This window comes from Desmodus rotundus, chromosome 1 (genome assembly GCF_022682495.2).
Source record: "Desmodus rotundus isolate HL8 chromosome 1, HLdesRot8A.1, whole genome shotgun sequence".
Lineage (NCBI taxonomy): Eukaryota > Metazoa > Chordata > Mammalia > Chiroptera > Phyllostomidae > Desmodus > Desmodus rotundus.
In genome coordinates this window covers 51,767,629-51,785,038 of record NC_071387.1, presented here as the reverse complement: position 1 = coordinate 51,785,038, position 17,410 = coordinate 51,767,629, and the positions used below count along the sequence as shown (strand labels likewise).

The 17,410-nt window shown below is 40.9% G+C and overlaps 1 protein-coding gene across 3 annotated transcripts in view; it reads left to right on the top strand.

Annotated features, from left to right (window-relative positions):
* The window catches only part of LOC112299563 (histone-arginine methyltransferase CARM1), a 217,924-nt gene that overhangs the window by 95,476 nt on the left and 105,038 nt on the right, over positions 1-17,410 (top strand). For all 3 annotated transcript variants that reach the window (XM_053924192.1, XM_053924197.1, XM_053924200.1), the window contains exons 3-4: positions 15,858-15,964; positions 16,823-16,927. In XM_053924192.1, coding sequence (XP_053780167.1) covers positions 15,858-15,964; positions 16,823-16,927 — 212 coding nt within the window. The remainder of the gene's footprint in view (positions 1-15,857; positions 15,965-16,822; positions 16,928-17,410) is intronic.

Genomic DNA, 17,410 nt, shown 5'->3' with positions numbered 1-17,410 from the left:
GCTATTCTCACTTATCCTAACCTCCAGGTAACATACACTAAATTAAAAAGCAAGTTGAGAAGCCCCTCCCCACTTATGCCTACCAGTCCCAGGCCCTCCTTCTCTTCCCCCAACATCCCCAAATAAAGCCCATGTTCATGGAAAACAGATGTAAAACATGCAATAGCTGACTATTTGGTCAGAGGCGCTGACCTCTTTTCCCTCAGATTGTCAAATAAAAAATGACAACAGCCAAAACAATAATAACCATATGGTGTGAGTGAATCAAAATTATACCTATTTTTAGTCAGATCAGCAAAGTACGTATTTTTTGGTGTGCTGCAGAATTTTACTAGTTAGTTTATGTGCGCCCTGAGGTAAAGGTTGAAAATTGCCAATATAATGTATAGTTCAAGTCCTATGTTTTCTTATTGGTTGTCTGGGTGACCTGTCCATTGTTGATGGTGGAGTATTGAAGTCCACTACTATTACTGTATTGTTGTCTATTTCTCCCTGCAGATTCCCTATTATTTGCTTAATGTGTTTAGATGCTACAATGTTGGGTGCATACAATGACCTTCGTTGCCTGTTTTCACAGTTTTTGACTTAAAGCCTATTTTGTCTTATGTAAGTTTAGCTGCTCCTGCTCTCTTTTGGTTTCCAGTTGAACAGCTGTCTCATTACTTTGATCCTATGTGTGTCCTCAAAGGTGAAGCCGGTCCCTTGTAAGTAGCATCACACTCAGGTTTTGGTTTTGTTACCCTTCCATCCACTCCGTGCCTTCGGTTGGAGAATTTGGTCCACTTACGTTTAGGATAATTATCGATAGGCAGGCACTTACTGGTGCCCTCCCATTCGTTGTGTGTGGCTTGTTTCGTAGTTCCACTGTTCCTTTCTTCCCTTGATGCTGTGAACTGATGATATTCCATAGTGGAATACTTTGATTACCTTCTCTTTATCCTTTGTGAATATTCGGTAGGTTTTGCTTTATAGTTACCATGAGGCTTACATAAAACAGTTTATAAATATAACATTCTGTTTTACACTGATAAAAGCTTAATTTCTGTCACACAAAAACTGTACCTTCTTTCTCCTCCCCTATAGTCAGTTTTAGTTTGATGTCCATTTACCTCTTTTTTTGTCGTGTACTTGTTAACAAATGATTGTAACTCTAGTGCATTTTAATGCTCTTGTCCTTTAACCCTTATACTAGAGTTAAGTGGTTAACACACCACCATATTACGGTATGAAGGTATTCTGAATTGACTGTGTACTTATCTTCACCAGCATGTTGTATTTTTTATATATTTCATGTTACTAAGTAGTATCCTTTCATTTTATACTGATGAATTGCTTTCAGCATTTCTTGAAAGGCATGTTTAGTGGGGATAAACTCCCTCAGCTTTGGTTTGTCTGGGAAAGCCTTTATCTTGTCTTCATTTCTGAAGGATGACTTTGCCAGATAGTGGGGATCTTGGTTGGTAGCAGTTTTTTTTCTCTCAGCTCATTGGCTATATTGTCCCACTCTCTCGGCCTATAAGTTCTCTGCTGAGAAATCTGCTGATGCTGTAATGGGGGTTTTCTTGCAAGTTGTAAGCTGCTTTTCTCTTGCTGCTTTTAAAATTCTCTGTATTTGATTTTTTTTTACAGTGTGTCTTGGACAGAATTTCCTTAAGTTGAGATCGTTTGGTGACCTGTGAACTTCATGAACTTGATACTCAAATTTCTCTCTACATGAGGGAAATCTCATCCATTATTTCTTTAAATAAGCTTTCTGCCAACCCCTTTATTCCTTCTGCAACTGCAATAATTTGCAAATTGTTTTTTTAATGGAATCCTAGTATTCAGATATGCTTAGTTTATTCTTTTCCCTTTGTTTCCTAACTCACGTTCTTTCTTTTGCTTAGTCTATTCTGCTGTTGATGTTCTCTATTGCATTTTTTTTCATTTCATTCATTTTTTAGCTCCATACTTTCTATGTGACTCTTTTTTATGATTTCCATCTCTGACAATCTTCTTATTTTGTTGATGTATTATTTTCTTTATTTTGTTAAATTGTCTTTGTATTTTCTTATACCTCATCAAGTTTCCTGAAAACAGCTATTTTGAATTACGTACGGGGTACGTCACAGATCTCCATGTTCTTGTGATTGGTCACTAGGAGATTATTGTAATTCTTTAGTGATGTCATGTTTTCTTGATTTTTCATGTTCCTGGACATTATGTGTTGTGTCTTCCAACTGAAGTAGCATCATTTCGTACAGTCCTTACTAACTGGGGGCGTTTTACCTTCCATCAGCCCTGCTAATGATTCTGAGGCTGTCTCAGACCATCTATGAATACACCTGACCATGTTTCTTGCCCCCCTCTTGTGGCAGAATTCTTAAGCTTAAACTCCCTTTTTTTGATCCTGCAATGCACCAAGCTGAGTGCTTACAGACTCCCTTTGTTCTCCTAAAGGTGGTACTAAAGCTTAACCTTGTGGTTTCTCCCTGGCCCACAAATTTGGGCCAGTTCTCTGGATGTGCTCGTTAGCTGCCTGTTGTCACTGCCACCTTCGGGAACTTGCGCAGAGAGCTGGCCACAGGGTGGAAATGTGTGTGGAAGAGGTGCATGGAGCACCGGGGATGTCTGTAGGCTATTTGGAGAGATCGGTGGGCAAATGTATTACCAGTGGCTTATGGACAGACTTCTTGATGGAGTCCATGAGACAGTAAGATGTGTGTCCCTTTAATGCTCTCCAAGAGTCCTGTCAGGCGCTCTCCCCGTCTCTTCCCATCCCCCAAGTCATGCTGCTCCTGCTTCACTACTCTGAATGTGGTGAGAGAGAAATGAGCCTCTTTGGCAGTGTCCTGGATAGCTGGGGAAGCCAGGTGCTCACTTACATGCTCTCATTTTTTCCATGGTAGCAATCAAAGGCTGAGGAGACCTCCCTTGTCCTTAAGCTGTGTTGGCTGGAGGGGGGAGTAATGCAGGTAAAGTCAAACTGTTCTTATTATCCTCTCTCATGCATCCAAATCTGTACCTTTTTGCTCCAGCCATGTGCTGGCACTTCTGTGCTGGAAACCTGGACTTTCACAAAGACTCTGTCATCCATGGGTGATTTCTAGGACAGCGTTTTCCAGGGGTTCCTGGACCATGGCTCAGAGGGGCTGGAGCTGGGTCATGGGCCACTGCAGGGTCCACAGCTGTGACCAGGATCTGTATGTCCACTACCCTCCTGGGTCACTTGATGTATGGTGCTGGTCCCACAGCTCTCACAGAGGCACTGTTGTCCATGGATGGACACCAAATGATTATTACTGGTGGTGGGGGTGGGGGAGGCGGTACACTAATGAGCAATGTCTCATTCAGCTGTGATGTTCAGATCACTCTAAACTTGATGTTCCTGTTGTTTTACTGTGATAAATCACACAGTATAAAATAGACAGTTACTTGGTTTATAAGAATAGCGAGGAGTCAGCTAGAGTAATTTTTTATAATTTGGCTAAATTTTGCCAACCTAGAATAATAACTAGTGTTAAAAGAAACATCTCCAAAGAAAATTCTGTAGTTATACCCACAGAATCCATTTCTGTCATGAATTCATAACATTTGGAATCAAAAATATTTCCCTGTCTAGCCAATCTTTCTGGCTTCCGCTAAGTCATTTCTCTGTTACTTACGTTACATTGATGTGCTACATGTTAATTTTATCTCTGCTCCTTTTCTTCCCAGCCATCCTTGATTAGTATAGACAGCATCTTCCAAAGTAGAACATGCCACTCAAGGATTTCCTATGTTTTAGAATTCCCCACTTTCTGGAGTATAGATCCTGGTATTGGAATGAACACTGGCCTTGCTAATTTGACCCAGAGGAAACTATGTCTGTAGCTCTTCTTCATGTGTACAGTGGAGATCATCACACCTCTTGGCAGCAGGGATTGAATTTAGTGAGACCATAAATGTGAAAATACTATCAAATGGAGCAGTTCGTCAATGTGTGCTTGCTTTTTAACCATGGCTGAGACTGGTAGCAGGAAGCGTCCCTCTTCTCGGCTCCTGATTGCTCTCTTGTGTTTCTCTTCCCTCACGCTCTGTCCCCAGCCTCCTCCTCTTCACTTTGGTTCCTGGGCAGCTGCTCCTGTGAAGACAGTGCAGCTCCCATCTGCTTCCAGCATATGGGACCAACACTGTTGCTTCCAAAGTTCTTGTATTTGCTGTTCAGAGCAGGGTTGGTTATTGTGTAGAAAGTGAGGCAGAAAATTGCCGAATGATTTAACCAGTGTTTGTCTTCCTATAAAATGATGGAATTAATAGATCAATCTTTTTATCTATCATTCATCCGTGCATGCATGTGCCAACATTTTCCACTGAGAATTTTAGTTTCCACACCCATTTATACAAGTCCAGGGGAAATACAGAAAGCACAGAAGACCAAGGCCAAGAGGAAATTAAAACACAAATCTGCCTATTATAAGACCCACACATATTACTTCCAAACCATAATTTTGGCTCTGAGTGTCTTGGCACCCAAGCAAAGGAGGAAACACTATTGATCTACAGATTTCCCAATGTCCGTAAGGGAACAGTGGCAAGTGAGCAGAATATGTCAAGCAAAGCTTCTTTTGGCATTTAGATCTGAAGAAAAATTTTCAAGTGGCTTCCAAATAAGATTTGGAATATCCTCCATACCAGAGCATCAGGGTTCTAAACTCAACACTCACTCTAGAGCTGAGTGCAGTTAAAGCTTCAGGTAAGCCACACATATAAAAAGAACTGCTGGTTGTAGTTATGAAAACATTTTTGATAACCACTATCCTTGGATTTAATTGTCCTGGTTTTAGGTCTGTGTTATCCACCATTCCGTATGAGAATAGTGCGGATGGATGTCAACCAGGAGGCATTCATTCAGCTATTGCTAAATCCATGGTTGCTTGTAATTGAAGTAGATGGTCGGGTCCGTTTGCTGGGGGATGATGGTAATGCAGTGCAGTGCTGTGGGCACGCTTCCTGATTGGAATTGGTCTTCACCTGTAGATGTCACACTCCTGAGGGCCCTAGGTCACCCACAATTACAGGGGAAGGTTAGGGGCATGGGTGGGCTAGTAAAAACTCACCTTCACAGATGAAATAGCACTGTAGGTCAGTCCACAGTAACCTTATCCATATGAAAAGAGGTTGTTTGGGAATGGCAGTGACTAATCCATAGGATTTTATCTAACAGCTCTAGACTCTGAACCTGCCCTGATGAGTGTCTGCACAAAATGGGCAAATAAAGGAGGTGCCATGAAACTCCACAACTACTCCCATAAGCTTAAGGTGAAACAATTGATGAAAAAGATAGCGTGATAAAGTGTGTTTGACTCTCATTTAGCTTTTATGATTTCGTTGTGCTTACAAATAGAAGGGAAGTAATGGATATTTTACATTGCAGACTTCCTGTCCACTGAGTTTTGTAATTGATCCTTGGGGACATGGGCACACAGACTCAAATGCCTGCAGTGTCCAGGCAGGTCATGAAAATGCATAAAGTGAGCTGATCACAAATAAAAGAGAAGAGGACAGCTGTGGGGAACTGGAGATGTGGTATTCATTCAAAAGGTGGCATCGGCCAGCTGCCCTCACGCTGATGATTGCCACAGAGAAATTCAGACCCAGGGAGATGGCTGCACAATTTTAGCCAGAAATTCACATTTTCTATGAGCTGTTTCTGATTTTTAAGACACACGATGGTCAAATTTTAAAATGCCTGGGGGCTGGATGCAGTCTCCGCTCAGTCATTTTGCACCTAGCGGACCAGCTATCCAAGCGTGAGAGAGAAAACGAGAGAAGAACAGGGCTAGGAAGACACATGCACATCCATGTCCTTAGACAGTTATGCATTCATGTTGTCGAACAAACTACAGGAGGTATATTTTGATTTCTTAAAAATTAAGATAAGACTATTAGTTTCTTATAAGACAGAAAAACTATGTAGTTCTTATAGTTAAATCCATGTTTGACCGGGAAGAGAGCTAGATCTTAAAAGTGCATTGCAAAACAAAGAACCTACTTGTCCTCTGAACTGAATTTTTTTGTGTGACTTGAAATCTCAAGTCAGCCCAGGTACAAAGTCCTGTCTTTCTTTTGCCTTGCACCAGGTAGAGAATTTCCCCACTGAATTTATGGGTAATTTTGTCTTACTTGTTTTCAGTTAATATACAAAGAGAAAGCCCAGAGAGATTTCTTTGTCTACCAATTATGCTAAATTTTCACTTGGCAAAATGAAGTGCCCAAACATTGTATACTCAAGCTACAGGCTGCTACTTCAATTTTTTAAATTTTATGTCAGGTTATACTGATGCTTATAGAAAGTTAGGGTATGTTTTGAGAATGCAGCGAGTAGGGCATAGATAGCCATAAAAATGTTGATTTAAGTTATTAAACATCATTTTAAAAACTGTGTAAATCTAATCAGATTGGGAATGTGCCACCTTTTTGGTGTTCACCTGTGCTGCTTTGCTTGCTGGGAGGCGTGCTAAGGCCTTGGAAGCCACGAAAACCAATTGAATAGTGGATTATGCTGCCACATAAATAAATTAGTCCCTCTGTGAATATATGTTAAATGCTCCAGAAGGTGCATTCTGACCTCACTTAGTGAACTGAGATACCATTTGTCTTTCTCCAAGTCTGGTGACCTTCCGGTGATTAGGTGGCTTTGTGGAATTCAATTTTGATCCTAAGTAATGTAAACATAGGAGGCTCTTCACTGTAATAGGTTTAAAACAACGGTAGAGATGAGCCAAATGGCAAATTGGCAGATTCACCTCTAGAATAAAGTATAATGTAGGTTAAAACACACATATACACTTGAAATGAGTACAACATAAAAATTGTTAGTAAAGCCAAAAATCAAACCAAATCAAAACAAAACAAAAAGAACTTCTCAGTAAACTGCCAATGACTCAGAAAAAATTGTTGCAAAGGGAGGGGGGGGATTTCTGTTCTAGCCAAGGCTATCTATACAAAGTTTGTAGCTCAAGTCCAAAAGGGGAAGTTACTGTAAGGGCATGTCTAGTGGCATTTGAGGCAGAAGAGCAGAGTCCTGAACGATTGAGGGGAAGCAGGTATCCCTTGAACTATCTCCCTCATCTGCATCTTCTTGTCTCATCCTGTCTCTCAGGCCCTTCTTCTCCTTGTGTTTAACCCAGGATGGCCACCTCCCCTGAGACTGCATTTCCTTATAGTTAGGATGACTCAATTATTTATCATCCAAATCAGGACTCTTTTTGAGTGTGAAATGGAATATGACCAATAATTTCTCCAAGATACAGGCCTAAGTTGGGCAAAATAAGTTGTAGATTCACACCTTCTCCACTCCACCCACTTTTGAGCCCTAGAGCTGCTGTCTGTTTATTAGTGTCTGGGTTTCCTGCTTCAGGCTGAGCTATCTCCTCTGAAGAGTAGCTCACCCTTAACCAATCTGCTGGGTGGAATATGGGATCCAGTAGTGGAAACAGGGCACCAGGAGCTGTGAGCAAGACTCAGGGAGTGTGGACAGGAAAATAAAGCTGGTAACTCTGGCAATGTCATATGTTCAACATGGTATACAACCAGAAATGTCGGGTCAGTTGCTCTGTAGTGATCTTCCACAACAGCAGTCTGCAAAACCAGTGTCTAGGCTAGCCCAGGCTCAGAGATTGCAGAAGCCAAGAATCTAAATTTCTACTTTCCATGGCTCACTGTCCCTGAAGCACAGATTTTCTAACTCCTACTTTCCCTGTTTCACCTTAGTCCATACCTCTTTTTCAGTGGTGGTCACCTGTGGTTTGGCCTGTCGTTAATATACTTCCCTTGCTTCAGATAACAGGAGCTCAGTTTATCTTTGGGTTTAGATAGGGCCAACTCAAGTCTTATTAACTGGCACTGATCTCTGGCTATAGCAACTGATACGGAGATGGTTCTTTAATTTAACCTGGTTCCATGAGACTCAGTCTGGGGCTCTTGTTGGAATATTTTGGAAGTCCTGAGCTTGCCGAGCTAGTAGAAAGGCAGTTCTGGAGATGATGATGGTCATCTAGTCCTGTGAGGGGGATGCCTGCCTGAACGTGAAGCTAAAACAGAAATAGGGAGCAAGAAAGAGGGACATAGAGAGAAATAGTAATAGTGAAAGAGAAAAGGGGGGGAGAGAGAGAAGGGAAGGGAAAAGAAGGGAAAAGAGAAGGGGAAGTGAGGGAAGGGAAGGGGATTGGGGAGAGATAAGAAGAGAGGAGAGAAGAAAATATTAATATCATTCAAACTCCTGGACACAAGCATTCTTGAAAATAAAATTTTAATCCTGGATTTTTCAGTTTTGTGAGCCATCAAGTTCCTATCTCAGTTAAACTTAGTTGAGTTTCCACCACTTGCCAACAACCGTTTTCACTGATACCCTTTCTTTAGAATCTGGTTTCTGCTCTGGCTCAGTCAGTTATTCCACTGGCCAAGGCTGACCCCTGACGCTTCTGCTTATTGGAGACTGCACAGCTTTTAGATCGCGTGCTTCCACATTGACGGGTGATGTGTCAGGGCAAGTGCACTAAGATCCCGCAGGGATCAGAGACCTGGCTCAGCATTCAAACATGCGAACAATCTGTCCTTTCATGAATGGTGAAGCTCGCTCTTTTACTAATGTTTAGGTCACTGCTGGTCATCTCAGTAAGTGTTTGACTGGTTTTGAAGACGTGCGTAGAAATTGCTTTTGAAATTTGACAAGATCCGTGGCCCAGTTGTTTTGCATAAAATTCTTGACACTTAGAGATGTGACAAATACACAACATACTTCCCTGTAGTCTTTCCCAGTGCTTCGTGCCGATGCAATGATTTTCAACCGGTGCGCCACAAGAACTTTGAAAACCTGCAATACCTGACTATTTAGTCAGGGGCACTGACCGCTTTTCCCTTAGGTTTTCATATACAAAAATGACCACAGCCAACACAACAATAGCTATCTCGTGTGAATGAATCAAAATCACACCTATTTTTTTGGCCAGATCAGCAAAAAGATATATTTTTTGGTGTGCTGCAGAATATTAGTAATTAGTTTATGTGTGCCAGGACATGAGAAAGGTTAAAAATTGCTGTACTAATGTTTTGGTTGCACAAAAGTAGTGTTAGGTAAGTGTTAATATAGATTGCAAATTATAGGTTTGGTTGCTAATTGTAAGGCTTCAAGAGAAGAGAAAAGCCAAATAATACATTGAATTTCTTAGCGCTTATAAGTACCTTTGTTTTCAGAGGGGTTGATTTGGCAATTGCTTTCAAGGAATGAAGACAAATTCTTTTTTTAAAAAAAAGGATCTAAAAGCAATAAAGGAGACATTAGCTTGCAGTTTGGAGAAGCAGTCCATTTTTCTAGTTTTCTCACGTATGCAATAGAAATACAGTGTCTCATAATAATGCCATCTATCTCTGGTGGGCGCTCAGAGAATCTGCCTCATTGCTACATCCTTTTACTACTTTCCTAGGTTAACCTGCTTACACGAGGCCCTTCTTAGGACCACCCTTGTGTTTATTTTTACTCAGCAGCAGAGTTCTTGCAAGTATTTATGGTTAAAATGTATTCATTTTTCTCTCCTGCTTCACCCCCCACCACCTGAAACTGAGATGCCTTTCTCTGGGAATGTGGGCGTGTATACACGTACCGTATATCTGTACAGAAAATTTCCTAAAATCCAGTTTGTAGTTGCCCCACTTTGCGAGTTGGGATGAAGAAGGTATGGAAACTTTCTTGTGCAAATATTATGTTCCTCTTTGTTAAGAGAGACAAAAGCATAGTAGTATTGCAATTTAGGAGTTCAGATGGTGAATAGATTTTGACTTAACATGGATTGTAGACAAAAGATAGTTTGGTTCTGCCAGTGATACCTAACTAGAAGAAATTTTTGATTAATTAAATGTCTCTAAAAGATAGAGCAACTGAGACCAAAAAGTTAAGTTCACCTCTGATTAGGGAATAAATGAGTCAATGAGAAAAATAAACCATCAATTCTAAGATAATCACTTTGGGAGAACTGGACCAGCCAGGAGGTGAGATTCAAAAGGGATACCAAAATAATAATAATAATTAATAATAATAATAATAGGAAGACAGAAAAGGGGAAAAAAGAGTGTTTTCATCCTATCATTCATTCAATGATATTTATTGGATACTTACTATGTGCCAAATATCGTATTAAGCACTAAAATTTAGTGGTGAGTACATCTATTGACCTTCATAGACTCTACATTTTTACTGGGTAAGACAAAAAATAAACATGCAGACAAATTAAACAGTAATTACTATGCCACGTGATGTGCAGAGAGCTCATAAAGGGCGGTGGAGACAAGGCCATCACAGCTGCTGGCACCACATTCATCCTGCAGGAACGATGCCCTAGGGTGCTGCCCTGTGTCTCCAGCCCCAACTGGGCAGGAGACAGGGGAATAAATGCAATCCATCCTTAGCTATGTCCATTCTAAGGGCAAAGCACCTGGATCACAAAACCAAAGGAAAGAGAACTGAACGGGGCATGTGGTCAACGTTGTTCTTCTTTTTGTATACTAACTGTAGGAAAATAGCTAGCTCCCTTAGGTGCCCAGTGAAAAGAGCTTTGGCAAACTTGAGCTGATAGACTGGAGAGAATTAAAATAGGCTGTCTATAAATTATTCAGGATAGCCCAAAAGCAGTTAGTTCTGCAACAATGTCCAGAGTTTTTCCTCCCTCCCTTCCTTCCTCCTTCCCTTCCTCCCTCTCTTCCGCCCTCCCTCCCTTCCTTCCTTCCTATTCAACATCATTCATTCTCTATTAGTTTCAGATGTACAGCATAGTGGTTAGGCAATCATATGAAACACTAATCATAAAGAACCTGTGCACCCCTATGTTTATAGCAGCATTATTTACAATAGCCAAAGTCTGGAAACAGCCCAAGTGCCCATCAGTAGATGAGTGGATAAAAAAGATGTGGTACATTTGCACAATGGAATACTACTCAGCTGTAAAAAAAGAAGGAACTCTTACCCTTTGCAACAGCGTGGATGGACCTAGAGAATATTAGGCTAAGTGAAATAAGCCAGTAAGAGAAAGACAAGTACCACATGATTTCACTTATATGTAGAATGCAATGAACAAAGTAAACTGACAGACAAATAGAACCAGATTCATGGATGCATGGAACAAACTGGCAGGTCTTGGGCGGGGACAGATTGGAAGGGATCAGCCGAAGAACACATATCCATATCCCATGGACACAGGCAACAGTGTGATGTATTATTACTTTTGAAAATTCTACACCATGAGTATCACATTGTCAGTTGTGGATTTTCTGGTATAATTTTGGGACATGTGGCCAGAACAGCTGAGGCAGGCAGGCAGGCAGATATTACCCTTTCTTGGCACAGAAAGGTGCTAGTATCTAGGTAAATAATTTTTTTTTTTTTGTAAAGCACCACAGACTGTATCACTTGTAAATAGAAGCTACTTAAGAGAAGCAAGCAAACAAAAACAGATCTCTTCAATATGGTCTTTTTTAAGAAAAACAAATGGTATGTCTCAAGAGTCTTTACTGATCCCCGAATATAACTACATGGTACATGGTAAAATTGAGAAGTAATGGTTCATCAAGAAGAAACCTAAGTCAACACTGAGGATCAAAAGGAATAATTATGGCCTCAGCATGGAACCACCTTGAGCTTGGTTAATATCTGTATGGTAAAGAAGATTATATCTGTGTATTTATGGAGAAAATTCAAAGACTATTTTTTCTTCTAGGATTTTTATGCTTTCGAGTCTTACATTTAAGTCTTTCATCCATTTTGAGTTTATTCTTGTATATAGCATAAGAAGGGTGTTCAGTTTCTTTTTTTTTTGCACATATCTGTCTAATTTTCCCAACACCATTTATTGAATAGACTGTCTTTTTAAACATATTTTACTTATTTTTAGACAGAGGGGAAGGGAGGGAGAAAAAGAGGGAAACATCAATGTGTGGTTGTCTCTCAAGCACCTCCCACTTGGGACCTGTCCCGCAACCAAGGCATGTGTCCTGACTGGGAATCAAACCTGTGACCCTTTGGTTATCAGTCCAGCACTCAACCCATGGAGCCGTACCAGCCAGGGATGAATAGACTGTCTTTACCCCATTGCATGTTCCTGCTTTCTTTGTGAAATATTAACCATAAAAATCTTAGAAGGAAACATAGGCAGTAAAATCTCAGACATTTCTTGTAGCCATATTTTTTTCGGATATATCTCCTCAGGCAAGGGAAACAAAAGAAAAAATAAACAAATGGGACTACATCAAACTAAAATGTTTTTGTACAGCAAAGGAAACCATCAACAAAATGAAAAGATGCCCCACTTAATGGGAGAACATATTCATCAATGATATATCTGATAAGTGGTTAATATTCATAATTCACAAAGAACTTATAAAACTCAACACCAAAAACACAATCCAATTAAAAATTGGGCAAAGGACCTGAATAGACACTTCGCCAAAGAGGACATACAGATGGCTGATAGACATATGAAAAGATACTTCACATCACAAATCATCAGAGAAATGCAAATTAAAACCATAGTGAAATAGCACCTGTCAGAATGGCCATCATCAATAAATCAACAAACAAGTGTTGGTGAGGATGTAGAGAAAAGGGAACCCTCATGCCCTGTCGGTGGGAATGCAGATTGGTTCAGACATTATAGAAAGCAGTATGGAGCTTCCTCAAAAAATTAAAAATGGAACTGCCTTTTGACCAAGCAACCCCACTTCTGAGAATATATCCAAAGAAACTCAAAACACTAATTTGAAAGAATGTTCGCACCCCTATGTTCATTGCAGCATTAATTATGTTAGCCAAGATTTAGAAGCAGCCCAAGTTCCCATCAGTAGATGAGTGGATAAAAAAGCTGTGGTACATTTACACAATGGAATACTACTCAGCTGTAAAAAAAAGGAATCTTACCTTTTGTGACAGCATGGATGGATGTAGAGAGTATTAGGTTAAGTGGAACAAGCCAGTCAGAGAAATACAAGTACCATATGATTTCAGTTATATGTGGAATCTAGTGAACAAAATAAACTAAAAAACAAAATAGAAACAGATTCATAGATACAGAGAACAGACTGGCAGCTGTCAGAGGAGAGAGGGGTTGGGGGCTGGATGAATGAGGCGAAAGGAATAAGCAAAAACAACCCCCAAACTCACAGACACAGACATAGACACTTTCCTTATTGTGATTTCCGGAGGGAAAGAGGGGTGGGGGGAGGTAGGAGAGGTTAAATGGGTGGATAATGGTGATGGAAGGAGACTTGACTTGGGGTGGTGAACACATGTTATAATATACAGATGATGTATCATGGAATTGTACCCCTCAAACCTATATAATTTTATTAACCAATGTCACCCCAATAAATTCATTAAGAAAAAAGGACTATTGGTTGAACAAGTGAATTTACTATAGGCTTTGAAACCCAAACAGTGAGTCAAAGGGCTCACTGACCGGTGGCAGAGCCCTGCAGGCGGCCTCTGGGTGCTCAGAGGGAGTTGGAAAGGTGTTGGGACACCAGAGCTGCTTAATGTTATCCAATATTGTTTTTCTAGTATGTCTGAGAATTTTATTTTATTTAACTTTATTTTATTTTCTTTTTTGGTGAAAACATCTAAGTTCTCTCTTAGCAAACATCAGTTATAGTACAGTTTTAGCACCTACAGTCACCATGTTATGTGTTAGCATCTCAGACAGACCTCACTCGTCTCAGAGCTGAACGTGTGCATGCCTTTACCACCGTCTCCCTCCTTCCCCTGGCCCGGCTCCTGGCGACCGCTCTTCCATTCTCTGTTCCTGGGAGTCTGGCATTAAAACGTACATCCGTTAACAATGAGGTCAAGGAGAGACAACTCAATGACTTGGAAAGTTATTCATAGAATTTAAATAAAAAGATATGGTTGTAAAATAATATGCAATTTTATAAAGAAGAGAAATCTTTACACACACACATATCACACCTCAAAAGAACATACCGAAATGTTAATAATAATTAGTAGCTTCGTAGTAGGATTAGTAGTAGGATTTTTCTTTTCTTTTTTTATTTGTTGAATTTTGTAACTTTTTAATATTTTTCATGTGTTGGTTTTATAATTATTTTTAAATCATTATTTACATTCTTTCCTTTATAAGGACATAATTGTAAAAGGTAAAGAACTGACAGAAAATTTCATAATGGAGATAAATATAAAGAACCATTCTATTTTTGTGAAAGAGAGATCCATCCATATGGGGACACTAGCTAAATAAGGGTTTATAAATTGGAATGAGCTGTATAATGTAGTGAAACATTGATTGTTCGGAATACGTTTTATCTAATCCTGATTTATATTTCCACCAAGATTCCCTCCCTTTATGCATCTCCAAGTTTCTTTAGTGTAGATGGCATTCCCTTGAGCAAAAGGAGCTGTGTTAGGTATGTTTACTTAGTTATTCTCCAAAAAGGTGTGTTTTAACTGCCCCCACATGGAATAGCTCCAGAGCTTCACAGGGCTGCCTCACCAACTGGAAACAGTTTCACCAAATTCATTAGTCATTTCTCCAAATTTACATTTTAGACCTTTTATTGGGTGGCTGCTCTGTAAGCACCATGTTTTGAAGAGATAAATAAGATAAGTAAGGCTGGAGCCCCTAAATCATGCCCTAGAAGTGTGATACAGATAGGTGGGCATTTTTAAGATTGAGAAATTCAGGAAAATATGAAAGCCAATGGTAAGCTGAGAGGATGAGATCAGAGCGAAGGTTGCCATCCCTCGCCAACACGGAGACTGACTCTGGGGGCTTTCGATGAAACAGACATGCCTTGTCCCACTGCCACAGCATTGAATTAACAGATGTGGGATGAAGGCTCAGCATCCAGATTTTGAAAATTCTTCCCAGGTGATTCTGATTCATAGCCAAGTGTGGAGGCCCACTGTTTTATAGCAACTAATTCTGCCCGTGGAACGAGGAAATGCTGGTTGAACTGCATCTTGGAGGATAATTAGGAATTTGATGTCAAAAGGTAACCTAAATGGATTCCAAGTCCAGAAGCCAGGCCAGGACCAGGTTGCTATGGGACTGTGTCAGTGCCTCAGCACGACAGATGCGTGGAGGGTTGCTCACGGTGAGCAGAGAGTGCTGGGCATCAGGGACCCAGTGTGGGCTGTGGGACCTGGTCACAACTCCAGGTGGAGACAGAAGAGGCCACAGGCAGGGAGTGCCACAGGGCAGGATTTGAGAGACATTTTTATGGCAGAAGTCACCAAATTTGACAACTGTACATGCTGTGTTATCTATTAGTAACATCACTTCTGAGTTTTTTTTGAGCCTTCACTTTTACATTTTTTCCTGAAATAGAAAGTATCCCCTTGTATTCACATATCCCAGCTATTTTAACTTTCCTCTATATGCCTAGAGAATACTGTGGAAAAATAACAACCCCGTCACTATGTAATAGAATGAGATTTCATATACATGTTCATTTACATTCACATATATTTTGTATTCACATATACATCCTTTTTTGTGTTATCAGTAATCGCCTTCCCCAGGGCACATACTGAGAATAAGCCTGGAAGCTCTGGGAGCACAGTGGCGGGGAGAATTCTGTGAGCCCGTCGCTGTCTATGTTCCATTATGCTCTCTTGACATTTGTGGATGGAAATATGTCTGACAAGTGTAAATAAGGGTGTCACACCCTGGAGTAGTAGCCATTTCCACCTTGCCATTCCTTACCATGCGTGTGTTCAGAGATGAACGTGCTGTTATAATCTTCCAATATTTTCTCAGTTGGAATTTTGTAGAGTGCAGTGGTGAGTTCTGTGGTTTCCAAGGTGTAGACACATATTTCCTTCTTTCTCCTTGCAGAATTCAGCGCATTTTCAAAAACCTTGAAGAGATGCCGGGATGAAAAAAAGAAATACTCAGTGTTTAGCCAGAGGACAGAAGAGGCATCTGCCACACAATACTTCCAGGTCAGGGGAGTTGCCCCAAGCGGAATTGACTTGTTCAAGGTGACGCACACCTGTGAATACACCTAAGCAGCGTGGTGGGTGGAGAGGAGATGATTGATACTGCATTGCAGTGGTTCTGAAAGTATAGCCCCTGGGCAGTGACAGTACCGTCACCTGGATTAGAAGACCCACTCTGTCACCTACCGAGTTGTCAGGACTTGGGCAAGTTTCTGGATGTTTTTGAGCCTCAGTTTCCTCAGCCAAGGAACATAATTCATCCGATTGTTGTGATGATTTAATCTGAGGTTAGGATGTATGTGAAGCACTTAGAGTGGTGCCTGGCAATAGAAACTAACAAATGATGGCAGTTACAAAGAAGACATACTCGCTGTCACTGCTCATGGACCTGGGTGCACCACTTCCCCGACCCCGCTGGCCTCATGGGGTTATCACCATCACTACCTTGGGGCCCACCCCACCCTCAACCAGCAGTTCTTTCCAAGAGCTGTTTTTCTCTCTCGGCTGATGGGACTCATTGGCACCATCCATTTTGGCCCTAGCCCCTTTCTCTTATCTCTATTTTTGATCTGTGATCTTCCATAACGTCGGCTTTGGGAAGGGCACGCATGCACTTACCTGGTCAAAATCTAGGCCTCAGACTGTTGTCTGGAGTGGCTGGCAGAAGCCTGGAATCTACTTAGAGTTCTAAGCCTCAGAAATAGGGCCAGCAAGGACGGTCACCGCCTCTGTCAGAGCCTCAGCTTCCCTGGGGGTCAGGCTAAGCTCGCCTGGCCCAGGGTGGCTGTAAGAACCAGGTGCTCTTGAAGGTGCTGCCCTGTGGGTTGTTCACTCTCTCTCTCTGTTCTCTTTTCCTTTCAGTTTTATGGCTGCATTTCCCAGCAGCAGAACATGATGCAAGATTTTGTGAGGACAGCCACCTACCACAGAGCCATCCTCCAGAACCACACTGACTTTAGAGATAAGGTAACAATGACAGCAGGTGATCAATCTCTTATTAGTGGTTATTTACTGTGTTAAGAAGTCTTGTGTCAAAAACTAGAATCAAAATTAAGCTTTCATAGAATTCCCATATGACCCATAAATTCCACTCCTAACTATATACCCCCCCAAATTGAAAGCAGGTATGCAAACAACTGTTTGTACATGAATGTTAAGCAACACCACTCACAATAGCCCCAAAGTGGAGATAGCCCACATGCTCATCAACTTATAAATAGAAAAATAAAACATGGTATTGCCATACAACAGAGTGTTATGAATGTTACTTTTATTCCCACTACCCATAAAAAAGGAACGTAACGCTGATACACGCTTCAACGCGGACGCACCGTGAAAACATGCTAAGTGAAGAAACCAGTTACAAAAGCTCGGATGATTCCATCTATAGGAAACATCCAGAATAAGCAAACCCATAGAGAGACAGCAGACTAGTGGTTCCCAGAGGTT